The 17,371-nt window shown below is 54.1% G+C and overlaps 1 protein-coding gene across 1 annotated transcript in view; it reads right to left on the bottom strand.

Moving 5' to 3' along the window:
- Nucleotides 1-692: 692 nt before the first annotated feature.
- The window catches only part of slc6a7 (solute carrier family 6 member 7), an 86,792-nt gene continuing 70,113 nt past the window's right edge, over nt 693-17,371 (bottom strand). The window contains exons 12-15 of the mRNA XM_070891678.1: nt 12,082-12,181; nt 9,855-9,973; nt 4,384-4,557; nt 693-1,299 (exon numbers count right to left, since the gene is read on the bottom strand). Of these exons, the coding sequence (XP_070747779.1) occupies nt 1,138-1,299; nt 4,384-4,557; nt 9,855-9,973; nt 12,082-12,181 (555 nt within the window). The 3' untranslated portion in view covers nt 693-1,137. The remainder of the gene's footprint in view (nt 1,300-4,383; nt 4,558-9,854; nt 9,974-12,081; nt 12,182-17,371) is intronic.

Here is a 17,371-nt window from a genome sequence, read left to right as displayed (position 1 = left end):
TACCGTGGGATCGGGGCTTCTCGGGACGCTGGGCCGGTGAGTGTATTCTCGATCATGGAGAGTACAGAATAGCACACAGGGAAGGCCAGGCAGAGCGACTTCTCCATTCACAGTCAGATTCACAGGAAGGGAGAATATTCAAGTAAGTGACCTGCGGTAAAACCACCCAGGGCAAGTGTTTTGCCGACGGCACACATCGCTGAGATGGAATGGCACCGATTAACCCTCTCGGGGGCCGAAATTCCCCCATTTTATTGCCCCGTTAACGCCCCGCGGGGGAGATTTAGAAGGCGCTGTCCTGGGCCCCGCCTCGCGATTACCGCCCAGTGCCCGGCGCACTACCGCCGATGATGTCACCGCGCCGCGGGGGGGGGGGGGAAATTTCCCCGTGGGTCGCGATGCTGGCCGACATCCGCCGCCAGGGCGCTGATTAACGGGGCGGCCTTCAGCACCCTGGGGCCGCCATCTTGCATCAGCCTGACAATGGCCGCCTCCGTGCCGCCCCGCGATCAGCGCCCAGCGCTATATGCAGAGTCCGCGTATCGCTGGCCTCCTGTGTGCGGCGCTGAGCTCGGGGGGGGGGGGAGGGTGGGGGGCGCGGTGCGGGGTGACAATGTAAAGCACCGCGGCCACAGGGGGGAGCGGCACCAAACCCCACAAAGTGGGCGGAGAAAACGGTAACGTGTCTTGTTTATTTAATAAAGTTCGGCGGGACGACACGGAGCAGGGTCGGGGAGCGGGGCCAGACCCCCCCGCGTGTCTGGCGCATCCCGCCCGTGTTGCACGGCGATGTCGGCGGGAAGGTCCCCTCGCGGTGCGTTGGCGTTGCCGGCGGGCCCCGACGGCGGTGGGTGAATGACGGAGCTGGTCCCGCGGGAGGGTGGTGCGGGGGGAGGGGGTCCGGGGGTCTCCCCGCTCCCGGGTGGGCAGCGCACCGACAGTCCTGCACTGTCCGGCACACTCCGCTCGGCCGATGTAACCCGCCGCTGCCCTCCCCCGGTACTCCGGCCGTCCTGTGTCGCCGGGGACCGTGTAACCGCGGCGATACCGACAGGAGCTCGTCACTCCGCCCTCGCTCTCGCTCGCTCTCTCGCTCCCCGGGAGCTGCGGCTCGGACCCTCCCCGTTGCGAGGACCCTCAGGACTGGTGGCGGAGGTCGGGGGCCGAGGTCGGTGTCTCGTTGAAGTCATGGTCGGTGAGCGTCACCGAGAACGGAACGTCCACCGTGTCATGGGTGAAGGTCCGGTCGCCCCCGGTCACCTTCCAGGTTTTCAGGGGTCGGATGGCTTTGTGAAACCGCTGGAGGGGAACGGGAACAGGACTCAGCATTAGAACATCAGAACTAGGAGCAGGAGTCGGCCATTCGGCCCCTCGAGCCTGCTCCGCCATTCAATAAGACCATGGCTGATCCGATCATGGACTCAGCTCCACTTCCCCGCCCACTCCCCATAATCCTTCACTCCCTTGTCGTTCAAAAATCTGTCTATCTCTGTCTTAAATATATTCAATGACCCAGCCTCCACAGCTCTCTGGGGCAGAGAATTCCACAGATTTACAACCCTCTGAGAGAAGAAATTCCTCCTCATCTCAGTTTTAAATGGGCGGCCCCTTATTCTGAGACTATGTCCCCCTTACCCACCCTGCTCGGTACATCCTCTCTGCATCCACCTTGTCGAGCCCCCTCATTATCTTCTATGTTTCGATAAGATCACCTCTCATTCTTCTAAACTCCAATGAGTATAGGCCCAACCTACTCGACCTTTCTTCATAAATCAACCGCCTCATCCCCGGAATCAACCGAGTGAACCTTCTCTGAACAGCCTCCAATGTAAGTATATCCCTCCTTAAATACGGAGACCAAAACTGCACGCAGTACTCCAGGTGTGGCCTCACCAATCCCCTGTACAGTTGTAGCAGGACTTCTCTGCTTTTATACTCTATCCCCCTTGCAGTAAAGGCCAACATTCCATTTGCCTTCCTGATCACTTGCTGTACCTGCATACTGACTTTTTGTGTTTCATGCACAAGGACCTCCAGGTCTCTCTGTACTGCAGCACTTTGCAATTTTTCTCCATTTAAATTATAATTTGCTTTCCTAATTTTTTCAAAGTGGATAACATTTTCCCACATTATACTCCATCTGCCAAATATTTGCCCATCACTTATCCTGTCTATATCCCTTTGCAGATTATTTGTGACCTCTTCACAATTTGCTTTCCCGCTAATCTTTGTATCATCAGTAAACTTGGCCACATTACATTCGGTCCCTTCATCCAAGTCATTAATATAGATTGTAAATAGTTGAGGACCCATCACTGATCCCTGCGGCACCCCACTAGTCACTGTTTACCAACCGGAAAATGACCCATTTATCCCGACTCTCTGTTTTCTGTTAGTTCACCAATCCTCTCTCCATGCTAATATATTACCCCCAACCCCATGAACTTTTATCTTGTCCAGTAACCTTTTATGTGGCACCTTATCGAATGTCTTCTGGAAATCCAAATACACCACATCCACTGGTTCCCCCTTACCCACCCTGCTCAGTACATCCTCAAAGAACTCCAGCAAATTTGTCAAACATGATTTCCCTTTCATAAAACCATGCTGACTCTGCTTGATTGAATTATGCTTTTCCAAATGTCCCACTACTGCTTCCTTAATAATGGACTCCAGCATTTTCCCAACCACAGATGTTAGGCTAACTGGTCTATAGTTTCCTGCTTTCTGTCTGCCTCCTTTTTTAAATAGGGGCGTTACATTTGCGGTTTTCCAATCTGCTGGAACCGCCCCAGAATCCCGGGAATTTTGGTAAATTACAACCAATGCATTAGTCGGATCACAAACTCCGCTGTCCCACCACCAGAGATTCTCCCTCCCGCGGTTCACCACGAAACTGACAGGCGGCCTCAGCCCATGTGTTGCAAACGCGCCTGCGCTGAAATGGTGGGCAATAGGAACTTGACACAATCACGTTAAACGTTTGAGGGGGATTGACAGGGTAGATACAGGGAGGATGTTTCCCCCGGGGCTGGGGAGTCGAGAACCAGGGGTCACAGTCTCAGGATAAGGGGTCGGCCATTTAGGACTGAGATGAGGAGGAATTTCTTCACTCAGAGGGTGGTGAATCTTTGGAATTCTCTGCCCAAGAGGGCTGTGGAGGCTCAGTCATTGAGTATATTCAAGGCTGAGATCGATAGATTTTTGAACTCTCGGAGAATCGAGGGATATGGGGATCGGGCGGGAAAGTGGAGTTGAGGTCAATGATCAGCCGTGAGCTTATTGAATGGCGGAGCAGGCTCGAGGGGCTGAATGGCCAACTCCTGGCCATCGGAGGGGCAGTACTGAGGGAGTGCCGCACTGTCGGAGGGGCAGTACTGAGGGAATGCAGTACTGAGGGAGTGCCGCACTGTCGGAGTGGCAGTACTGAGGGAGTGCAGTACTGAGGGAGTGCCGCACTGTCGGAGGGGCAGTACTGAGGGAATGCAGTACTGAGGGAGTGCCGCACTGTCGGAGTGGCAGTACTGAGGGAGTGCAGTACTGAGGGAGTGCCGCACTGTCGGAGGGGCAGTACTGAGGGAGTGCCGCACTGTCGGAGGGGCAGTACTGAGGGAATGCAGCACTGAGGGAGTGCCGCACTGTCGGAGTGGCAGTACTGAGGGAGTGCAGTACTGAGAGAGTGCCGCACTGTCGGAGTGGCAGTACTGAGGGAGTGCAGTACTGAGGGAGTGCCGCACTGTCGGAGGGGCAGTACTGAGGGAGTGCTGCACTGTCGGAGGGGCAGTACTGAGGGAGTGCAGTACTGAGGGAGTGCCGCACTGTCGGAGGGGCAGTACTGAGGGAGTGCCGCACTGTCGGAGGGGCAGTACTGAGGGAGTGATGCACTGTCGGAGGGGCAGTACTGAGGGAGTGCCGCACTGTCGGAGGGGCAGTACTGAGGGAGTGCCGCACTGTCGGAGGGGCAGTACTGAGGGAGTGCCGCACTGTCGGAGGGGCAGTACTGAGGGAGTGCCGCACTGTCGGAGGGGCAGTACTGAGGGAGTGCCGCAGTGTGGGCGATGCCTGGTTGCCTGTTCATACGGAGGTTAAAAGTACCAGGGACACCACTGCAGGAAGCTTCTCCCAGTGACTTGGCCAACACTTGTCCCTCGTCAAGAAACAGATCCATTGGTCTTTCATGTCACGTTTTTGGGGCGATTGGATGCTATTTATAGTTAAGAACAGCCGTCACTTCGCCTGGATAATACGTGATGGTATGAGTGATGTTCCCACATGGTACAGCTCTCTCTAACTGCCTCGTATCCGTCCTGTCTGACAGGGCCGGGGCAGGCTATCGGGTCTTATCGCGACACACCGCCCGCAGGAATGAGAAGAGGTCCTTACATCTCGCAATGTCCCTGACTCCTTCAGTACAGCAAAGCCGGCCCAGACTGGGATCTGTATACAGCACAAGACCCCCAGGCAGATCCCCAGCGCCTTCCCCCACAGCGGGAACTCATAGGCTCCATAGTGTAGTGGCGTGTTGTACATCTCAATAAATATGTACATCAGGATGAACTGAAACAGAGAGAGAAATGTATCATAGGGGATCAGATATAACATTACTCCCCACACCCTCCCTTACTCCCCACACCCGCCGTTAGTCCCCACACCCGCCCTTACTCCCCACACCCGCCCTTACTCACCACACCCGCCCTTACTCCCCACACCCGCCCTTACTCCCCACACCCGCCCTTACTCCCCACACCCGCCCTTACTCCCCACACCCGCCCTTACTCCCCACACCCGCCCTTACTCCCCACACCCGCCCTTACTCCCCACACCCGCCCTTACTCCCCACACCCGCCCTTACTCCCCACTGCCGCCCTTACTCCCCACTGCCGCCGTTACTCCCCACACCCGCCCTTACTCCCCACACCCTCCCTTACTCCCCACACCCGCCCTTACTCCCCACACCCGCCCTTACTCCCCACACCCGCCCTTACTCCCCACACCCGCCATTACTCCCCACACCCGCCATTACTCCCCACACCCGCCATTACTCCCCACACCCGCCATTACTCCCCACACCCGCCATTACTCCCCACACCCGCCCTTACTCCCCACACCCTCCCTTACTCCCCACACCCGCCCTTACTCCCCACACCCGCCCTTACTCCCCACACCCGCACTTACTCCCCACACCCACCATTACTCCCCAAACCCGCCCTTACTCCCCACACCCGCCCTTACTCCCCACACCCGCACTTACTCCCCACACCCGCCCTTACTCCCCACACCCGCCCTTACTCCCCACACCCGCACGTACTCCCCACACCCGCCATTACTCCCCACACCCGCCCTTACTCCCCACACCCTCCCTTACTCCCCACACCCGCCCTTACTCCCCACACCCGCCCTTACTCCCCACACCCGCCCTTACTCCCCACACCCGCCCTTACTCCCCACACCCGCCCTTACTCCCCACACCCGCCCTTACTCCCCACACCCGCCATTACTCCCCACACCCGCCATTACTCGCCACACCCGCCCTTACTCCCCACACCCGCCCTTACTCCCCACACCCGCATACCATCAACACACATCACTCCACTTCCAGATCCTAATCACTTGCTGCATAAAAATATTTTCCCTCATGGCCTTAAATCTGTGCTCTCTAGTTCTCGACCCTTCCGGCAATTTGTGTGGGCACAAATCACTGAAGGTGGGTCAGGTTGAGACAGCGGTTAAACAGCTTACGGGATCCTGGGCTTCATAAATAGAGGCACAGAGTACAAAAGCAAGGAAGTTATGATGAACCTGTATAAATCACTGGTCCGGCCCCAGATGGAGTATTGTGTCCAATTCTGGGCCCCGCACTTTAGGAAGGATGTGAAGGCCTTAGAGAGGGAGCAGAATGGTTCCAGGGATGAGGGACATCAGTGACGTGGATAGACTGGAGAAGCTGGGGTTGTTCTCCTTGGAGCAGAGAAGGTTGAGAGGAGATTTGATCGAGGTGTTCAAAATCATGAGGGGTCTGGACAGAGTAGAGAGAGAGAAACTGTTCCCATTGGTGGAAGGTCGAGAACCAGAGGACACAGATTGACGATAATCGGCGATGGAACCAGAGGGGGAGATGGGGAGAATGTGTTTACACAGCGAGTTGTTGTGATCGGGAACACGCTGCCTGAAAGGGCGGTGGGAGCAGATTCAATAGTAACTTTCAAACGGGGAATTGGATAAATAGTTGGAGGGAAAAATTCACAGAGCTGTGGGGAAAGAACGGGGAGTGGGACTGATTGGATCGCTCTGTCATAGAGCCGGCACAGGCTCGATGGGCTGAATGGCCTCCTGCTGTGCTGTGAGATTCTATGAGAAGCACAACATACGAACGGCTGCAAGCCAGTTTAGCAATGAGGGATTAGGCCAGAATTCACAAGGTGATGGATGAGCCGACCTGGGTCGTTCTGCCTGGCGCAGGGAGTTAAGGCTGTGGGGAGCTGAGCTCTACTCAATGCTGCTGAATTAACAGGTGGGAGCTCAGGCAACACAGGGTGAGAAAGTGTGATTGTAACACCACTTCTCAGGATGTGGGCAACACATTTATATCCATCCCTGACAACTGAGTGACTTGCTTGGCCACTGTGCAGGGGTAAACTCAGAATATGGTCTACAGACCCGAGTTGGCCCAGACCGGGGTCAGGGGGGAAGATTCTACAAACCACTTTAGTTGGAGGATCGACTCAGTAACCCCCTCCAACAGTGCGGCGCTCCCTCAGTACTGCACCTCCGATAGTGCGGCACTCCCTCAGTACTGCCCCTCCAACAGTGCGGCGCTCCCTCAGTACTGCACCTCCGATAGTGCGGTACTCCCTCAGTACTGCACCTCCGACAGTGCGGCGCTCCCTCAGTACTGCCCCTCCGACAGTGCGGCACTCCCTCAGTACTGCCCCTCCAACAGTGCGGCGTTCCCTCAGTACTGCCCCTCCGACAGTGCGGCACTCCCTCAGTACTGCCCCTCCAACAGTGCGGCACTCCCTCAGTACTGCCCCTCCGACAGTGCAGCGCTCCCTCAGTACTGACCCTCCGACAGTGCGGCACTCCCTCAGTACTGCCCCTCCGACAGTGCAGCGCTCCCTCAGTACTGACCCTCCGACAGTGCGGCACTCCCTCAGTACTGCCCCTCCGACAGTGCGGCACTCCCTCAGTACTGCCCCTCCGACAGTGCGGCACTCCCTCAGTACTGCCCCTCCGACAGTGCGGCGCTCCCTCAGTACTGCCCCTCCGACAGTGCGGCGCTCACTCAGCACTACACTGGGAGTGTCGGCCTGGATTTTGGGCTCAAGTCTCCGGAGTGGGACATGGACCCACGACCTGCTGACCCAGAGGCGAGGGTGCTGCCCACTGAGCCACGGCTGACGTGCCCCTCAACCGCTGGTGCCAAACCTCCCACCTTCCACCCTCTATTCGAACTATTCCTTTCATGATTATGCCACCGCTCTGTTGGCCTCCCATGTTCCATCCTCCATAAACCAGTTCATCCAAAACTCTCCCACCTGTGTCCTAACTCGCACCCAGTCCCACTCACCCATCACCCACTGTGCTCACTGCCCCGTGTCCTAACTCGCACCGAGTCCCGCTCACCCATCACCCCCTGTGCTCACTGCCCCGTGTCCTAACTCGCACCCAGTCCCACTCACCCATCACCCACTGTGCTCACTGCCCCGTGTCCTAGCTCGCACCGAGTCCCGCTCACCCATCACCCCCTGTGCTCACTGCCCCGTGTCCTAACTCGCACCGAGTCCCACTCACCCATCACCCCCTGTGCTCACTGCCCCGTGTCCTAACTCGCATCCAGTCCCACTCACCCATCACCCCCTGTGTTCACTGCCCCGTGTCCTAACTCACACCGAGTCCCACTCACCCATCACCCCCTGTGCTCGCTGCCCCGTGTCCTAACTCGCACTGAGTCCTGCTCACCCATCACCCCCTGTGCTCACTGCCCCGTGTCCTAACTCACACCAAGTCCCACTCACCCATCACCCCCTGTGCTCACTGCCCCGTGTCCTAACTCACACCGAGTCCCGCTCACCCATCACCCCCTGTGCTCACTGACCCGTGTCCTAACTCGCACCGAGTCCCGCTCACCCATCACCCCCTGTGCCCCATGTCCTAACTCGCACCGAGTCCCGCTCACCCATCATCCCCTGTGCCCCGTGTCCTAACTCGCACCGAATCCCACTCACCCATCACCCCCTGTGTTCACTGCCCTGAGTCCTAACTCGCACCCAGTCCCACTCACCCATCACCCCCTGTGCTCAGTGCCCCGTGTCCGAACTCGCCCCAAGTCCCGCTCACCCATCACCCGCTGTGCCCCGTGTCCTAACTCGCACCGAGTCCCGCTCACCCATCACCCCCTGTGCTCACTGACCTCCCGGTCCCGGTTAGAATTCCGATCCTCGTGTTTAAATTCCATCATCCCTCGCTCCTCCGATCTCTAACCTTCTTCTGCCCTGTCATTCATAGGCAGTCCCTCGGAATCGAGGAAGACTTGCTTCCACTCTAAAAGTGAGTTCTCAGGTGACTGAACAGTCCAATACGGGAATTACAATCTCTGTCACAGGTGGGACAGACAGTGGTTGAGGGAAGGGGAGGGTGGGACTGGTTTGCCGCACGCTCCTTCCGCTGCCTGCGCTTGGTTTCTGCATGCTCTCGGCGACGAGACTCGAGGTGCTCAGCGCCCTCCCGGATGAACTTCCTCCACTTAGGGCGGTCTTTGGCCCAGGGACTCCCAGGTGTCGGTGGGGGTGTTGCACTTTATCAGGGAGGCATTGAGGGTGTCCTTGTAACGTTTCCTCTGCCCACCTTTGGCTCGTTTGCCGTGAAGGAGTTCCGAGTAGAGCGCTTGCTTTGGGAGTCTCGTGTCTGGCATACGGACAATGTGGCCCGCCCAGCGGAGCTGATCGAGTGTGGTCAGTGCTTGGGGTTTCGTTGAATTCAATTTCACGAGGAGCCCATGGTGGGATTTCAACTCTGACCTCTCGTTGGCCTGGCCCGCACTATGGCCGATGGGCCACCCTGCCCGAGGTAAGTTTGCCCCAGTGCCCCCGGGTCACGAGAAGGGTAAAGGTCAGGCTGGGTTCCAGCTGGTGACTACGAGCCAATGGGCTCTGCTCGTTGTGTGGCCGTATGATAGTCAGGTGACAGACGGGTTCGGAGAGGGTGCTCCCCCCTTTCCCTGGGGACCTTGTCTGGCTGAGTGTCTGCACGGAGAATGGCCGTTGATCTCGTGGCACCAGACACCAGCACGGCAAAGGCCTTCAGGAATGGAGGATTGAGGGGGCGGGGAACTCAGATTGAAAAGAGGTGCGATTAATAAGAAATAGGAGCAGGAGTCGGCCATTCGGCCCCTCGAGCCTGCTCCGCCATTTAATACGATCATGGCTGATCTGATCATGGACTCAGCTCCACTTCCCTGCCCGCTCCCCATAACCCTTCACTCCCTTATCGCTCAAAAATCTGTCTATCTCCACCTTAAATTTATTCAATGTCCCGGCTTCCACAGCTCTCTAAGGCAGAGAATTCCACAGATTTACAACCCTCCGAGAGAAGAAATTTCTCCTCATCTCAGTTTTAAATGGGTGGCCCCTTATTCTGAGATCATACCCTCTAGTTCTAGTCTCCCCCATCAGTGGAAACATCCTCTCTGCATCCACCTTGTCAAGCCCCCTCATCATCTTATACGTTTCGATAAGATCACGTCTCATTCTTCTGAATTCCAATGAGTAGAGGCCCAACCTCCTCAACCTTTCCTCATCAGTCAACCCCCTCATCTCGGGATTCCTTTTACAAAGGGAGTGTGTTTCGGGACTTACCAGGAGCAGCAGAGGTGTGAAGAAGGCCCAGCAGGCCTTGAAATACAGCAAGAGTTTGCTGCACCATGGTGGGCAGAGACGGAGCATGTCGATGATGTCGTTACAGAACTGGTTCACACCTGAGGGAGAGACAGCAGAGTGAGGCTTGCATTTCGATAGCACCTTTCGCCACCACCCAGTACTGCCCCTCCGACAGTGCAGCACTCCCTTAGTACTGCCCCTCCGACAGTGCGGCGCTCCCTCAGTACTGCCCCTCCGACAGTGCAGCACTCCCTCAGTACTGCCCCTCCGACAGTGCGGCGCTCCCTCAGTACTGCCCCTCCGACAGTGCGGCACTCCCTCAGTACTGCACCTCCAACAGTGCGGCACTCCCTCAGTACTGCCCCTCCGACAGTGCGGCACTCCCTCAGTACTGTCCCTCCGACAGTGCGGCGCTCCCTCAGTACTGCCCCTCCGACAGTGCGGCGCTCCCTCAGTACTGCCCCTCCGACAGTGCGGCACTCCCTCAGGACTGCCCCTCCGACAGTGCGGCGCTCCCTCAGTACTGCCCTCCGACAGTGCGGCACTCCCTCAGTACTGCCCCTCCGACAGTGTGGGGCTCCCTCAGTACTGCCCCTCCGACAGTGCGGTGCTCCCTCAGTACTGCCCCTCCGACAGTGTGGGGCTCCCTCAGTACTGCCCCTCCGACAGTGCGGCACTCCCTCAGTACTGCCCCTCCGACAGTGTGGGGCTCCCTCAGTACTGCCCCTCCGACAGTGCGGTACTCCCTCAGTACTGCCCCTCCGACAGTGTGGGGCTCCCTCAGTACTGCCCCTCCGACAGTGCGGCACTCCCTCAGTACTGCCCCTCCGACAGTGCGGCACTCCCTCAGTACTGCCCCTCCGACAGTGCGGCACTCCCTCAGTACTGCCCCTCCGACAGTGCGGCACTCCCTCAGTACTGCACTGGGAGTGTCAGCCTAGAATTATGTGCTCAAGTCAGTTGAGTGGGGCTCGAACCCACGTCCCTCTTACCCAGGTGCGAGGGTGCTGCCCACTGAGCCACGGCTGACATGCCCCTCAACTGGTACCACTGAAGGTAAACGCTGCAGGGAATGATCCCCATCCTTCCATCTTCACCCTGCCTGACCTTCAGCTCATCCAAAACGCTGCTGCCCCCGTGTCCTAACTCGCACCGAGTCCTGCTCACCCATCACCCCCTGTGCTCGCTGCCCCGTGTCCTAACTCGCACCGAGTCCCGCTCACCCATCACCCCCTGTGCCCCGTGTCCTAACTCGCACCGAGTCCCGCTCACCCATCACCCTGTGAGCTAACTGGCCTACATTGGCTCCCGATTAAGCAACACCCGATTTCAAAATTCTCATCCTCGTCCCTCCCTATCTCTAACCTGCTCCAGGCCCACAACACCCCCCCCCCCGCCCTCCCCGAGATATCTGCGCTCCTCTAATTCTGCCCTCCTGACCATCCCTGATTATAATCGTTCCACCATCGGTGGCCGTGCCTTCTGTTGCCTGGGCCCCAAGCTCTGGAACTCCCTCCTTAAACCTCTGCACCTCTCTACCTCGCTCTCCTCCTTCAAGACACTCCTTAACCCATCGCTTTGACCAAGCTCTTGTCACCTGCCCCAATATCTCTGTGTGTGGCTCGTGCTAATGTTCTCGCTCTGTCTCTGGAGATATTTTTCTACACTAAAGGCTCTGTATAAATACATGCAGTTGGTGATATTGTCTCCTGCAGGGGTGGGGGAGCACAATAGCGACACTGGACTGCGAAATTGCCCCGCACCCTGTTTGGAGGCGATAATGGGGCTATCAAAATGGGCAATTTCACCCATGGGTGTCTAAATGGGGCATTAAATCACAGAACCTCACAGCACAGGAGGAGGCCATTCGGCCCATCGTTCCTGTACCGGCTCTGCGAGAGAGCGATCCAATTAGTCCCACTCCCCCCGCTCTTTCCCCACAGCCCGGCAAATCTTTCCACAAAGTATTTATCCAATTCTTTGAAAGTTACTATTGAATCTGCTCCCACCGCCCTTTCAGGCAGCGCGTTCCCGATCACAACAAATTATCCCGGTCCCCCTCTCTAACATCCTTCATTGACGGGTACGGAGAACGCTAACAATAAAGGTCTGTGCTGAGGAAGGGTGAGGGCTGAATTTTTCCTCAACCCCTTCAATCCCGCTGGCCAGGTATTGCCCCTCTCCCGGTCCGCGAGTGAGTCTTTACCGTAAAAGAAAGCCATCCCCAGGCACATGAAGAGAGTGATGATGATGAGTCCGAAGCTGGTGCTGTACGCGTCGATCAACGTGAACCAGTAGATGCCGCCCTGTGGCAGGAGAACAAGAGTCAGAGCTGTGGGCAAACACACCCACACCAGAACCAGCGGTCACAGTCTAAGGATAAGGGGTCGGCCATTTAGGACCGAGATGAGAAGAAACTTCTTCACTCAGAGAGTGGTTAACCTGTGAAATTCTCTGCCGCAGAGAGTTGTTGATGTCAGTTCATTGGATATATTCAAGAGGGAGTTAGATATGGCCCTTACGGCTAAAGGGATCAAGGGGTAATGGAGAGAAAGCAGGAAAGGGGTACTGAGGTGAATGATCAGCCATGATCTTATTGAATGATGGTGCAGGCTCGAAGGGCCGAATGGCCTACTCCTGCACCTATTTTCTATGTTTCTATAGGGCTGTGCTTGGGAAACCAGCCTCCAATAGTAACATAGAAATTTACAGCGCAGAAGGAGACCATTCCGGCCCATCGTGTCCACACCGACCGACAAAGAGCCGCACAGCCCTCGGTCAACAGCCCTGAAGGTTACATATAAACCTATAAACAATGGCGGAAAGGTAAAGAGCACCCGGCCCAACCAGTCCGCCCCACACAACTGCGATACTCCTTATACTGAAACATTCTGCACTCCACCCCAACCGGAGACATGTGATCTCCTGGGAGAGGCAAAAACCAGATAAACACCCAGGCCAATTTAGGGAGAGAAAAATCTGGGAAAATTCCTCTCCGATCCATCCAGGCGATCGAAACTAGTCCAGGAGATCACCCAGGGCTGTGCCTGGGGAACCAGCCTTCAACATCTCGGGCACCCCTACATTATCTTCCGTTATGTTATTTGTGGATAGCCCATACTTCTGTGGGTTACCATGTTGCAATGACTGCCCGACAATCTTACACGGACCGGTATTTCGGATTGACTCCCGCCCATGGTCCCATTGGTTTTCATGTTAGGATCGACCCCACATTCCGACTGGTTCCTATATTGGGTTTAACCCCTGTAATCCTGGGGTGAGAGAGCTGTTCAATGAGGAGAGATTGAGTAGATTGGGCCGATACTCTCTGGAGTTTAAAGAAAGAAAGAAAGCATTTCTATAGCGCCTTTCACAACCGCCGGATGTCCCAAAGCGCTTTACAGCCAATGAAGTACTTTTTGAAGTGTAGTCACTGTTGTAATGTGGGAAACGCAGCAGCCAATTTGTGCACAGCAAGCTCCCACACACAGCAATGTGATAATGACCCAGATCTGTTTTAGTGATGTTGGTTGAGGGATAAATATTGGCCCCAGGACACCGGGGATAACTCCCCTGCTCTTCTTCGACATAGTGCCCTGGGATCTTTTACATCCACCTGAAAGAGCAGACGGGGCCTCGGTTTAACGTCTCATCCGAAAGACGGCACCTCCGACAGTGCAGCACTCCCTCAGTACTGCCCCTCCGACAGTGCGGTGCTCCCTCAGTACTGCCCCTCCGACAATGCAGCACTCCCTCAGTACTGCCCCTCCAACAGTGCAGCACTCCCTCAGTACTGCCCCTCCGACAGTGCGGCTCTCCCTCAGTACTGCCCCTCCGACAGTGCAGCACTCCCTCAGTACTGCCCCTCCGACAGTGCGGCTCTCCCTCAGTACTGCCCCTCCGACAGTGCAGCACTCCCTCAGTACTGCACTGGGAGTGTCAGCCTTGATTTTTGTACTCAAGTCCCTGGAGTGGGACTTGAACCCACAACCTTCTAAAGAATGAGAGATGGTCTCATTGAATAAACAAGATTCTGAGGGGGATTGACAGGGTAGATGCAGGGAGGCAGTTTCCCCCGGGCTGGGGAGTTTAGAACCAGGGGACATAGTCTCAGGATAAGGGGTCGGCCATTTAGGACTGCGATGAGGAAGAATTTCTTCACTCAGAGGGTGGTGAATCTTTGGAATTCTCTGCCCCAGAGGGCTGTGGAGGCTCAGTCATTGAGTATATTCAAGACAGAGATCGATAGATTGTTGGACTCTTGGAAACTAGTGCTCTCCACTCTCCCGTTGGTGTAGGAGGAAGGGCTTTAGTTTCCTGAACAATTGGGACCGCTTCTGGGGTAGGGGGACCTGTACAAGTCGGACAGGTTACACCTCAACAGAGACGGGACCAATGTTCTCGCGGGTGGTTTTGATAGTATGGTTGGGAGGGCTTTAAACTAGCTTGGCAGGGGGATGGGAACCCAGGAGAGGGCTCTGAGCTAGTTAGAGTGGGTGAGAGCTCAGATGAACAGAACCCCAAGAAAGAATGCAAAAGGCAGGAGGCAACAGAGCAGAGTAGCACTGGGGTAAGTGTAAACCACAAGGTGATAGGAAGGGACAATATGTATGAATATAAAGGGGCTGCAGGAGGGGTCAAAACTAAAAATCAAGGTTTAAAAATTAGTATTAAAACACTCTATCTAAACGCACGCAGCATTCGAAATAAAGTAAATGAGTTGACGGCACAAATCATTACAAATGGCTATGATTTGGTGGCCATTACAGAAACGTGGTTTCAGGGTGGCCAAGACTGGGAATTAAACATACAGGGGTATCTGACAGTTTGGAAGGATAGACAAGAAGGGAAGGGGGGTGGGGTAGCTCTGTTAATAAAGGATGATAACAGGGCAGTTGTGAGAGATGATATTGGCTCTAATGAACAAAATGTTGAATCATTGTGGGTGGAGATTAGAGATAGTAAGGGGAAAAAGTCACTGGTGGGCGTAGTTTATAGGCCCCCAAATAATAACTTCATGGTGGGGCGGACAATAATCAAGGGAATAATGGAGGCATGTGAAAAAGGAACGGCAGTAATCATGGGGGATTTTAACCTACATATCGATTGGTCAAATCAAATCGCACGGGGTAGCCTGGAGGAGGAATTCATAGAATGCATACGGGATTCTTAGAACAGTATGTTACAGAACCTACAAGGGAACAAGCTATCTTAGATCTGGTCCTGTGTAATGAGACAGGAATAATAAACGATCTCCTCGTAAAAGATCCTCTCGGAATGAGTGATCACAGTATGATTGAATTTGTAATACAGATTGAGGGTGAGGAAGTAGTGTCTCAAACGAGCGTACTATGCTTAAACAAAGGGGACTACAGTGGGATGAGGGCAGAGTTGGCTAAAGTAGACTGGAAACACAGACTAAACGGTGGCACAATTGAGGAACAGTGGAGGACTTTTAAGGAGCTCTTTCATAGTGCTCAACAAAAATATATTCCAGTGAAAAAGAAGAGCGGTAAGAGAAGGGATAACCAGCCGTAAATAACCAAAGAAATAAAAAAAAGTATCAAATTAAAAACCAATGCGTATAAGGTAGCCAAGGTTAATGAGAAACTAGAAGATTGGGAAAATTTTAAACAACAGCAAAGAATGACTAAGAAAGCAATAAAAAAAGGAAAGATAGATTACGAAAGTAAACTTGCGCAAAACATAAAAACATAAGTAAAAGCTTTTACCGATATATAAAACGGAAAAGAGTGACTAAAGTAAATGTTGGTCCCTTAGAAGATGAGAAGGGGGATTTAATAATGGGAAATGTGGAAATGGCTGAGACCTTAAACAATTATTTTGCTTCGGTCTTCACAGTGGAAGACACAAAAACCATGCCAAAAATTGCTGGTCACAGGAATGTGGGAAGGGAGGACCTTGAGATAATCACTATCACTATCACTCGGGGGGTAGTGCTGGACAGGCTAATGGGACTCAAGGTAGACAAGTCCCCTGGTCCTGATGAAATGTATCCCAGGGTATTAAATGAGATGGCGGAAGTTATTCGTTATAACCTACCAAAAGTCTCTGGACTCTGGGGAGGTACCAGCGGATTGGAAAGCAGCTAATGTAACACCTCTGTTTAAAAAAGGGGGCAGACAAAAGGCAGGTAACTATAGGCCAGTTAGTTTAACATCTGTAGTGGGGAAAATGCTTGAAGCTATCATTAAGGAAGAAATAGCGGGACATCTAGATAGGAATAGTGCAATCAAGCTGACGCAACATGGATTCATGAAGGGGAAATCTGGTTTAACTAATTTACTGGAATTCTTTGAGGATATAACGAGCATGGTGGATAGAGGTGTACCGATGGATGTGGTGTATTTAGATTTCCAAAAGGTATTCGATAAGGTGCCACACAAAAGGTTACTGCAGAAGATAAAGGTACGTGGAGTCAGAGGAAATGTATTAGCATGGATCGAGAATTGGCTGGCTAACAGAAAACAGAGAGTCGGGATAAATGAGTCCTTTTCGGGTTGGAAATCGGTGGTTAGTGGTGTGCCACAGGGATCGGTGCTGGGACCACAACTGTTTACAATATACAGAGATGACCTGGAAGAGGGGACAGAGTGTAGTGTAGCATAATTTGCAGATGACACAAAGATTAGCGGGAAAGCGGGTTGTGTAGAGGACACAGAGAGGCTGCAGAGAGATTTAGATAGGTTAAGCGAATGGGCTAAGGTTTGGCAGATGGGATACAATGTCAGAAAATGTGAGGTCATCCACCTTGGGGAAAAAAAACAGTAAAAGGGAATATTATTTGAATGGGGAGAAATTACAACATGCTGAGGTGCAGAGGGACCTGGGGGTCCTTGTGCATGAATCCCAAAAAGTTAGTTTGCAGGTGCAGCAGGTAATCAGGAAGGCGAATGGAATGTTGGCCTTCATTGCTAGAGGGATGGAGTACAAAAGCAGGGAGGTCCTGCTGCAACTGTACAGGGTATTGGTGAGGCCGCACCTGGAGTACTGCGTGCAGTTTTGGTCATCTACTTAAGGAAGGATATACTAGCTTTGGAGGGGGTACAGAGACGATTCACTAGGCTGATTCCGGAGATGAGGGGGTTACCTTATGATGATAGATTGAGTAGACTGGGTCTTTACTCGTTGGAGTTCAGAAGGATGAGGGGTGGTCTTATAGAAACATTTAAAATAATGAAAGGGATAGACAGGATAGAGACAGAGAGGTTGTTTCCACTGGTTGGGGAGACTAGAACTAGGGGGCACAGCCTCAAAATACGGGGGAGCCAATTTAAAACCGAGTTGAGAAGGAATTTCTTCTCCCAGAGGGTTGTGAATCTGTGGAATTCTCTGCCCAAGGAAGCAGTTGAGGCTAGCTCATTGAATGTATTCAAGTCACAGATAGATAGATTTTTAACCAATAAGGGAATTAAGGGTTACGGGGAGCGGGCGGGTAAGTGGAGCTGAGTCCATGGCCAGATCAGCCATGATCT

This window comes from Pristiophorus japonicus, chromosome 10 (genome assembly GCF_044704955.1).
Source record: "Pristiophorus japonicus isolate sPriJap1 chromosome 10, sPriJap1.hap1, whole genome shotgun sequence".
Taxonomy (NCBI): Eukaryota; Metazoa; Chordata; class Chondrichthyes; family Pristiophoridae; genus Pristiophorus; species Pristiophorus japonicus.
Note: the sequence above shows the minus strand (reverse complement) of the source record. Positions and strands in the feature narration are given on the sequence as shown.